This window comes from Harmonia axyridis, chromosome 1 (genome assembly GCF_914767665.1).
Source record: "Harmonia axyridis chromosome 1, icHarAxyr1.1, whole genome shotgun sequence".
Classification (NCBI taxonomy): Eukaryota; Metazoa; Arthropoda; class Insecta; order Coleoptera; family Coccinellidae; genus Harmonia; species Harmonia axyridis.
In genome coordinates, this window is record NC_059501.1 from 29,868,932 (window position 1) to 29,880,148 (window position 11,217).

Here is an 11,217-nt window from a genome sequence, read left to right on the forward strand (position 1 = left end):
TTCTGCTTATTATAAATTCGACAATCAGGAAAAATATCGGATTCTGAATATTCAATCGGGAATCACTCAAATAAATATATTTCATTCAATATAATATACATTTATAATGATATAGTAGAATTGTGGATTTGAAAATAAATCACAATCCGACAACGTAATCTAACCATGTTGGGGTCATGTAAAAATTGCGTATACTTCCTCTATCTATGTTTATAACTTTGTGTTTTTAGCGAACTTTTCCTCTGGTAAAATTCTCTAGAATTTAAAATAAATGGTTTCAATCCAGGGCTACCTCACTAAATTATCGATGAATGCACCTAATTGTTCATATTATATAATTCATTAATAAAAAGACAAAAAAACGAGTATCTTTCAATATTGAGATGTCTTAATACTCTAAATGAATAAAAATATTAATTCTCAAAAGAAATTTCAAGTTCTCAAATGTTTCTATTTGAGAGTTATCGTGTTTACAGATAACCTCACTAGACGGTATACAAAATTGAATTTGACCACGAATTCGTCACGAGTGAGTTGAACCTTATCATTTGAGACCATTCTCTGTTCAAAATTGGAAAAATACAGAAATCGTGATTTCTCTGTTCGGAAAACGACCACTCAAAAAAAACAGCATTAGTGATGTTATTTACTTCTTTTGTTTCAATGTTTATCGCGAGTCTCGACTCTCCTAAGCGCTCACAAGAACTCTCAGAAGATCAGAGATTGTTTGAATTAAGAGAACCTCTGTGTTTTGTTACTGTTTTTCATCAGCACTTCTGTCCAATACTGTTAATTGTTAAAATTTGATGTAAGATTTAGCTCTATAGGAGCTATTCCATTCATGTTATTAAATGTTTGCGCTTGGGTTTGCTTGCAAAGTATCATTGAGTGAATTAAAGGAAGTAAATTTGGAATAATATATCACCATCAATTCCCTTCGAAAAATTAATTTCAGTGGACCATTTTTTTTTTCAGGGAATAACCAGTATGTCTCGGTGAACGAAATCGACATATATTCAAATAACAGATCACCAAATTTGTGGCACAGCTCGTTGTCTCAATCAAGCTCAGATTCAAATACAAGATCAACACCGCCCTTAGTTATCCAGACGGTAACACAGACCAGCAATCTGTCAGGAGGGTCAAGAAGAAACATGGGGGGAAGGAAACCCACAAAAGATATCTCTCTCAGTCCTGAAGATGAGGAAAGGAGGAAGATAAGACGGGAAAGAAATAAAGCTGCAGCGGCAAGATGCAGGAAACGTCGAGTGGACCATACAAATCAACTTATTGCAGTAAGTATTCACACCATGTTGTAAAACTTGACATTTGACATTTAAGCACTGTCAATAAGGCGTAAAAAATTCTTCAACAGAATTTTTGAGGTTGATTTTTCGCAGCTGTTATTTCTTCAGGCGGCGATTATCTTCAAATCTAATCAATTTCACAATCAATTTGACTCTCAGAATCATATTACATTCCGCCAGAAAGTATCATATCATTTTCATTAATCGCTCTATCATTTAATTAAATTTATATAGTTTCTTCATATTTTCAATACGTAATCTGGTTATGATTATACAGAACGATTGCAAATATGAACTTTATCAATCTTTCTTCTTAACTCTACGCTAGGATAACTAACATTTTACGATGTTTATTTTTTGAACGTTCCTAGAAGCAAACGGAATAATTTAACATAAGATCAAACAATCAGACAGAATCATTACATTAATCAGTCAAGTGTATCAAGGGCAGTGGTCCAATATAGAGCGATAGGTAAATATCAAAAACAACCATGTTTAACTCTACAAGTTTTAAGTCACAGAAAAACAATTTCAAATCGATTATCGAAAACAAACCTCCCCCATTGATTACAAGAAATAATAAAAATTAAATATCAATTCAAAATAAATAATATATTGAAAAAATATAATATTAAAATATTTTGATTTTCAAAAGTGGAGATAACCCCCCCCCATGAGTCAACTCTAGTTACGCCACTGCTCCAAACCAAGTTTCCACCTTACATACCAAGTTCATATGTTACTGCCCAAACATTCCAAGTTAGTGTTAAAACATCTCATTCTTGAATACAATTTTCACAGGTGTTTCTCAGGGAGAATAATTATCCCCAACTCTGTTAACTACTACATCAACGACTTTCCGAAAGCCAGTCAAACAAATCTGAAAATATTTGGCGTTGACACATATCGAGTCCAAATCATCAAACAAATATATTCATTTTTTTCAAACCATTCAAACGAGCTTGAAAAATATGATAATAAATGGAAAATCAAAGTTGATGCAAACAGAACCACCTCGATGCATTTCACACAAAAACCAAAAATACCTCGTAATTACAAATAAAATAATTCTAAATTACCATTCAGAATTATAATATTTATGGTAATATTACCATATAACCAGCCAGCAAAATTCATTGAAATACTTGGGCCTCAGCTTTGACAAAAAACTTAATTTCAATGAACATTTAAGTAGTATATTATCCCGAAAAGGTTAAATAATACTTCGTTACATTTTCCCATTAATACTTAAAAATGGAAAATTGAGGGAAAAGTATAAAATTCGTATTTACAAACAAGACAAAACATCGAAAAGAAACAACAAAAATAATACAAAATAAATTTCCTTTATTTATTCTGAACAAAACAAGATTCACGAAAATACAAAGATTATTATTATAAAAAAACTTACATTCAGCCGAAAATAATACACGCCAAACACATAATTTTTTCAATTAAACCTTAAAAAACTGGAAAAAATTTAATACCTGGGCACAACAACTACCCAAAACACTAATATCTAAATAAAACAAAACTTACTCATCATATCACATTGATATGATTTTATTTCTTCTCTTTTGCCCATCCTAAATCCACCTGAGCAGTATATGTGTTTTTTTCAATATATCTCCAGAAAAAGTTTTTACTTCACTCAAATACCTATATGTGAATAAATGAAAAAAAATCATTAAATATGATCACAGTCCACAGATTAGGTTATAATTTAAACAAATATATCATGTTTTCCCCTGCTGAAAGTCATGTAGTTTAGAGAAAAAATAATAAAAACGCTTCATATGTGAAGAAAAAAAAAGCATATATGGAAAATATATTTCCTGATAAATATGGCTTTTTCTGAATCTGAAATTACATATATTTTATATTATGAGCATCTTAAATATACTCACTGTCATTGGAAGTGTTATACCCATAAAGCAAAAATTCTCAAACCCGATATTAGGCAATTGAATTACTTGAGTAGAGCATTTCTTTTATATCTGATTGTATTTTGAAAGAACTCTTTCATGTTAGGCTTGGTATTTCAATCTCAAAACAAGAAAGATTTTTTATAGAGCAAATAATATATCATCTTCAAGATATAGTGTTTTTATAATTTTGTTATTTTATTATTCAAGGAAACAGAAAAGCTACAGGCTAAGAAAGCAGAGCTCCAGAAAGAAATTGAGGAATTTTCAGCAATGCGACACAATTTGGAATATATACTTGAAAACCATCAGAACTCCAGAAATTGTTGTATGGATAGAAGATCATGTAGCCCACACGAAAATAAACCACACCACCCGGCACATTACTACCCACCCCAACATCAAAATCAAGAACGAATCAAGATAGAAGTCATCGATCAACTACCTCCTGTTCCAATTCCATTGGACAACAACATATTCTCAATACCTACCCCTGCCAAACAAAGATGTCCCCTTCCCCTTTTGAGTTCTACAGTACCAATATCTAAACCCAGTAGACCAAATTCACTGAATGTTGCCTCTACAGCACCTAAGACTCACATGGATGAGATAGTAGGTAGGTATCCCTCAATGGATTGTGCTTGGTACAACTACAATGATTGTGCTCTATCAAATTATTATCAAACAAATCCTTATCAATCAAATCATTATGAATCAAATAATCATCAGACAAATTATTATCAATGCTAAGCCAAATTTTTATGTGATATTGTGAAAGACATTCTTTCATTAAATTTTTTATATATGTATAAAGACGAAAATGTAAATAAATAATATATTTTTTGGTTAGACTGGTTTTCTTCTTTATTCAAATGTTCATTCCATCTTGAAGAATACTAGTTCATCTACGATTTACAAAAAAAAACTCGATTTGTAGATTTAATGAAAAAAAAAAATAAATAAAAATAAATGATTAAATAGATATTAGTTAAAGGTTTCCTGCTTTGAGTATTTAAGTGGCACAGTATCGCATAAAATTCACTAAAAACATAATAGAAAAGGTATGCTTGTCAGAACCAGTACAAAAAACACCTTTTCACAACACAATTAAGAAAAACTGAGCAATAGCTGTTTCAAATGAATATTATTACATACTGCCAGCCTTATGAAGAAGTTTGAAGTTGAAATGAACTGTACGATTTTTACCAGGAACTAAATAATGGAAAAAAGAAGAAAATCGTCATTTATTAGAAGACAATCGTAATTTATTAGAAGACAAAAATGTCATTGAACAAAGTCTTAAAATACAGTGTTGTAAAATTCTCCTTATTCATGTGATTGGATAACTGTGAATTGAATCAAGTTGGGATATCTTATTTCCACAGACATGATTGATGGTAAAATTATTCGAAGGGAATTTATAGAAAGTATTTACTATTCTGTCAACATTTTCTGTGATATATGCTTCCAAATTAAGTCCGATTTCGATCATTTTTAATTTGAATTTGTTGTATCAGCTCACTTTATGAAATTCTTCCATTTAATAATAGGGGGAGAGGTATTTAGAAGTTCAATAATTTGAAGATAACTCTTGATTAATTTTTCAACTCAAAGAATGTTTGAAATAAGGGATATTATTCTATTATATGTAAGTACAATTTTAAAAACTTACTTTCATCCAAGTATCCAAATGTCTTTAAACTTCAAATCTGATAGATGTATTGCACTTCTTTACACTTCTCCCATTTCTAGTCATTCGTCTAGTCTAAAATCTTTCAGCTAGAAGAAGAGTCCATTAACGTTTCTGTATTTTTTCTTTGTAGGAGTATCGATAACAACTCCATCTAATGGAATGCAATTCAATTTCGATTCACTTATGGTTGGAGGTACTGGGCTTACACCAGTTTCTGGTCCATTACCTTCCTGCAGTATTCAACAGAGAAATCTACCAATTAGTATTGCAGATGTCACCTCTCCAGACACATGTAATCCACCAAAGCTTGTCAGTTTATAAGCCATAGTGAGAGAGAGTGATTTTGCCAAAATCAATGATTTGTAAATATTTGGACTAGTTTCCTAATATATGAAAAAACCTTGGTTTTTCACAAACCTTTTCGCCAAATAACTGTTTTCAAGCTGTCAGTATGGGTACTAAGTATTACTTAGGATTTTCTACAATTTGATGATATTGATGTTTTTTCGAGACCTTTACTACTATTGAAATTTATTGGAAAGGTTGTTAAAATATTTGGAAGATTTTGATATTGGATTACAACAATCTATTGACTTTTTTGATGGTTTTCTATATCTTGTACATTGTGCTCTAAGTGGTTATACCATTTATTTCTCGAATGAAAACTTTCTGCATATTTGATTTTGAATATAATCTTGAATGATACAGACGAAGCCATTTTTGATGAGTGCTCACGTAAATTGACAGTGGTGTCTACTTTACCAAAATAGCCATGTTTAGTAATTAACGAAACCAAAAATATTTATTTTGTTCCAATGAACAGTGTTATTAGTGTCATATTATTTAATATAATTATATAATAATGTTCAATAAATATTATGATAGTAATTTTATTCTTTCTTTAATAGTCATATTTTGTTTACCAATACTAAACATGGACCATTCAATAAAAATAAGTAATACCGATGCTCAAGCTATTTTTGCTATATTGTATGCAGATATAATTTTGCTACCATGAAATGCCTTTTTTGTAATATAAATTTTTCAATTATGCGAAAATATTCCCTCCATAAATTTTATATAGTTTATAGGATCTAAACGATATATATTTTTGTAATAGAAAAATACTTCTATTCCAAATAAGCGAATTTGTGTTATTATTATTAGGAATATTAATATATATTGAAAAAATACTTTATATGAATATATATGAGCAATAAATGGATTACATTATTTGTAATCAATTGTCATTTTTATATTGTAGTTCTACAATTTTTGTATTTATTTTATGCAATGCTAATTTAAGAATAAAATGTTTATCTATTATCTCTCTTTTATTCCATATTATTCATAACCAAGTACTTGCATATATTGAGAATGAAAATGAAAAAGTATAGCTAGACTTTTGAGAAAGGAACAACTAAATACCTGTAGAAAGAATGATATTATTTTAGAGAGAATAAATCAACTTGTTTTTGTTCTTATAACTTTGGCTATTATACTCATTTCATCTTGATGTTTGTTCAGTAATAATGCACCCTAAGAAAAATCTTCATTTTTCATATTTATTGTATACATTCAGGAAACTCGAATGAAAAAAAAATGAATCAAAAATTTTATTTGAATAAACTTCCGCTTTCTTTATTGATTTTCTCATATCCTTCATTGAATGTGTCATGCTGTAATAATGAATAATTTTGAATTTCATCTTATTTTTATACTCATTGAGAGTTGTTCACTACCATGAATTTTGACTTTACTAAAATTTTGACAATTTCCAACGTGTTTGATTGTCTCAGTCTTTACTTGTTGGAAATTCATCTTGATGATTAAAAAGTAAAATAACTTATTTCCGCTTTATATATTTATTTTCACAACAATTGTTTCGTCATGATAACATGACTTTGTTACCATGCTCACCTGACGAAGTTATGTTATCATGACGAAACAATTGTTGTGAAAATAAATATATAAAGCGGAAATAAGTTATTTTACTTTTTAATCATGAATTTCCAACGTTTATTTGCACGGTTAAATTATGAAAAAAAAAGAGATTAAGACAAGCTACATGAGGATATTATATATTTTTCTGAAAATGACTGAAATATTTGTTGTTGCCAAAGTATTTTGCATGCACCATTTATTCATATTCTCCACTTAAAAAACCGAATCCTGGAATGGTATTCAATATTTCTAAAAGGTATTCAAAATGAATTAACATAAAAATCAGCAACTGTTAGATATTATTCAGATTTCAGGATAAATGTACTGTCCAAGATGATTATTTCAAATATACCCAATAGTAGGTAATGACTGCAAATAAATATAAAGAAACTAAAAGGTCTATAGAAGGAGAATCCAGACATTGCCTTCTATTCTCTCCCAACCAGAAAAGTTGTTCCAACACCCAGTATAAGGCAAAAGAAGCCTATGCTATGTTTCGGAAAACAGCTAGCATAAACTAACACGCCAATTCTAAATTTTATACTTACAAAAAGAAGCATGCAATAGACCTGAAGACAATAAAATTCAATACCGTATTAACCTTACCTAAGATGGAGATCGGCTTTTTCTAGATTTTTCTACCAGAGTATATCGATTCATCTGAGATTTTGCTTGATTCCAAATCCAAAATATAATCTATGAAAAATCTTCAGAATTTTCCATATTATCCAACACATAAGTCGAAGAAAGAAAATTTTAATAGGAAATAATTTAATTTTAATTTCAATATTCAAGAAATACGAAAATAATAATGAATCGCAAGTTGTTAGATTTACGCAGATAAAATCTGGGACCAGTTTTTTCTCTCCGTTTCCTGATTTTCTGGGGCAGTAGTTCTGCGGTAGAAGTAATTTTCAGAGTTCAAAAAAAAAGTTGTTAGGATTATGTATCATATGTCATTTAGAGATTCTTGCAGAGGAGTGTTCAAAAAGAACGGAATTTTAACCCTGTACACTTTATATATATTTGAGTGTTTAGTATTTTTTTTCAAACATAGAGAAGTTTTTGAAGTACATACAACCATAGTATAAGGAAAGGATAGTATGCCAGTGTAGTGCTTTTTTCGATTTTGTTGATGTTGAGCGCCATCTAGTTGTACTCACGTTTTACTCGAATTTTACTGTCAAAAATTGGTCCGTAAAGTGGAGCCCTCTGAAAAAATCGGTGTTATTTTGAAGAACTAAAATATTTGAAATAGAGTGGTCAGAAGATTTCTATATTTTGATATTTTTTCTGCTCTGTAATAAGCATTTACGCCAGTGACGTGTATTTGTGATAACCTCATAATAACATAAAATTGTTGGCAATGTCATGCGACCCCTTTTCAACCACGCCACTGAATTAATTATCGTATTATTTCTGCGCCATCTATAGCTCATGATTTAGCGCTATCTATTATCGAGTTACTTCTCCAAATCCAACTACAGTAGCAACCCCTGGTGACTATTTCCTTGCCGTCAAACGGCGGTTGGCTTACTATCCTTTCCTTATACTATGATACAATTCATCATCAAATGAATTAGTTTATAAAGGCCATGTAAGGAGTACTGACCATGATAATGACCTGATATTTGTGGTAAAAATATTAACCTCTGATCCCAACCAAGAATGTATTACTCCCTATAATTTTACTGAATATTTTATAGAATATATTGCTGAATATCATAATAATTATAGAACAAGATCAGAAAATCTACACTATCCAATTCACAGATTATCAGTGACGGAAAAACATCCATCTCACATGTGCATAAAATTGTTCAATGCACTTCCTAGTAATTTAAGAATTTCATGTAACCTGAATGTGTTCAAAAAAAGACTGAAAAACTCTCTTATAAATATTGAGCCATATTCGCTGAGCGAATACTTTGAAGCTACTAAACTCTTGTAGTTATATTTTTTTGAGACGTCTATATTCATTTGATCTCTTTTATCGTGAGGATTCCTTGAAATAAAGTTATTATTTATTTATTTATTCATATTGACTAACACTCTGAATATTGGAAATAAAGACAAAATAAAGAAATATTCAGCGTTCCACAAATAAAACGAATATTCATAAATGATTTCCAGAAAAAAATGGGACAGGGTATGTTTACAACAGCGCCACATATATGTATGTATTCATTATATCTCTTCAATTTTAGGGCCTGGTTCCATGGTAAAACAATACTTAAAATCTTGAAAATTTGTATTCTCTGGTTCACACTTCCAATATAATAATAATAATAAAATGGTTTATTCTGTTAGCTACAGGGTATAAACATATAATCACAGAGGCGTCAGCCTGTACGTGACTTCTAAATAAACAAAATATAATGCAGTAGCCAGTATTCAAATAAATTCACAAATCAAGATAAATTTCTTTCAAAATATTTCAATAAAAATAAAAAAATTAACAAAAACTCAAGAGCACAGTAATGATCACAGATACATTTTGTTCAACCTCTTGGGAGATATTTTTTTCTGTTCTCATAAGTGGTAGGCGAATCAGTTTTATTCCATTTTCAACACAAATGGTTTCATAATTAGAAATAAAGGAAGGATGAAAGGATTCTGTTTGGACTCAATATAAATATGTCAGCTTATTTTGTAAGCAAATCCACAAACCAATCACTACACATATACAAAAAGAGTTTTTGATGAGGTTCTTATATTGTTCATGAAGGAAACAATGGCAGCTAGGAACCTAGAAAGATGCATTGGATAGGGAGGCCTTGAAGAGGGAAGACGGCACTTGGCTGTGACTTAGGCTATAATATTGTATAATTTTATATTGTATTGTTTTGTAGCTTATTTCTCGTAAAATATATATTGTATCTTGTCTCTTGTATCACACGTTGAAATGTATGATGTCCCGTTTACAATTCCTCTGCTCAGGACATTTTGCCGGGGCGCCAAAATGTAGGGGCACAAAGTCAGTTAATAAAACAAAACTTTTGCACCTTTAAGAACTACGTCTTTACTTACTTTACTTAAGACTTATCGTCGTACTTTTGAACAATGCATGACGTTTTTCAATGTAATCGACAAAACGTCGTTTGATAAATTTGCCGATGTTAAAAAATACGATTTTATATGAAATTGAAAAGATGCCTGAGAGAAATAACAGAGGCTCCTTTAAATTAAATTCATATAAATTAGGCAAATCAGGGCGGCGAAATTTTATTTAGCCGAGGCGCTAAAATGTCTGGCGGTTAACAATTTTTTCTATTGCTCTTTTTCAAAAAATGTATATCAATTCGTTAACCTCTGTCTATCATAATAGAATCCTCATTATAGGCTTCAGGAAGGATATATATTATGAGACCACTGTGTTCAAAAATGATTTTGTCAGATGCTCTTCTAACATAAGCTTTACTGAAACTATGAATTTCCCTTTACCGCTTTTATGGTAATCTCTAAACAGACATTTCTGTGCCATCAAGAATGACTATCACATCAGTACATTTCTCAATGTTGCTGTAAATTATTACGGATTTCTTCAAATGGATCGTGGTATAAAGATCACATGTTTCAATACCGCCGCTAACAAATAAGTTAGCATGTCATAAAATTTCTTTTATACTTTGGGGGTAATGGCAATACAACCTTGCTTTTGCCATTCTTTAATTTTTAAATGTCAATATTTTTTTCCCTAATTATATTAAGGGATGAAACAACAATTTTTTGATTATTAATACCATAGTATAAGGAAAGGATAGTAAGCCAACCGCCGTTTGACGGTAAGGAAATAGTCACCAGGGGTCGCTACTGTAGTTGGATTTCGTGACTACCCAAAGTGAAGAAGTAACTCGATAATATATGGCGCTGAATCATGAGCTATAAAAAAAACCTAGAGATATCATTTCATGACGACTGGACCTGATTAGTGATTTCATGATAAGTTTTTGCATTGTACTTGTTTATCACAAATACACGCCACTGGCGTAAATGCTTATTACAGAGCAGAAAAAATATCAAAATATAGAAATCTTCTGACCACTCTATTTCAAATATTTTAGTTCTCCAAAATAACACCAATTTTTTCAGAGGGCTCCACTTTACGGACCAATTTTTGACAGTAAAATTCGAGTTAAACGTGAATACAACTAGATGGCGCTCAACATCAACAAAATCGAAAAAAGCGCTACACTGGCTTACTATCCTTTCCTTATACTATGTTAATACTAGAACTTCCATTGTTGTCAACATTTCGAAAGACTTCAAACCTGTCAAGCTGTTAAGTTTTTGATTTGTTGTAACATTGTTACAAATTGTCATTATTGATAATGTATACCTGTATGGA

The 11,217-nt window shown here is 30.5% G+C and overlaps 1 protein-coding gene across 5 annotated transcripts in view; it reads left to right on the top strand.

Moving 5' to 3' along the window:
- The window catches only part of LOC123671713 (transcription factor kayak), a 103,859-nt gene extending 98,046 nt beyond the window's left edge, over nucleotides 1-5,813 (top strand). For all 5 annotated transcript variants that reach the window (XM_045605700.1, XM_045605701.1, XM_045605703.1 and 2 more), the window contains 3 exons: nucleotides 976-1,295; nucleotides 3,443-3,848; nucleotides 5,056-5,813. In XM_045605700.1, coding sequence (XP_045461656.1) covers nucleotides 976-1,295; nucleotides 3,443-3,848; nucleotides 5,056-5,246 — 917 coding nt within the window. In that variant the 3' untranslated portion in view covers nucleotides 5,247-5,813. The remainder of the gene's footprint in view (nucleotides 1-975; nucleotides 1,296-3,442; nucleotides 3,849-5,055) is intronic.
- The last annotated feature ends 5,404 nt before the right edge of the window (nucleotides 5,814-11,217 follow it).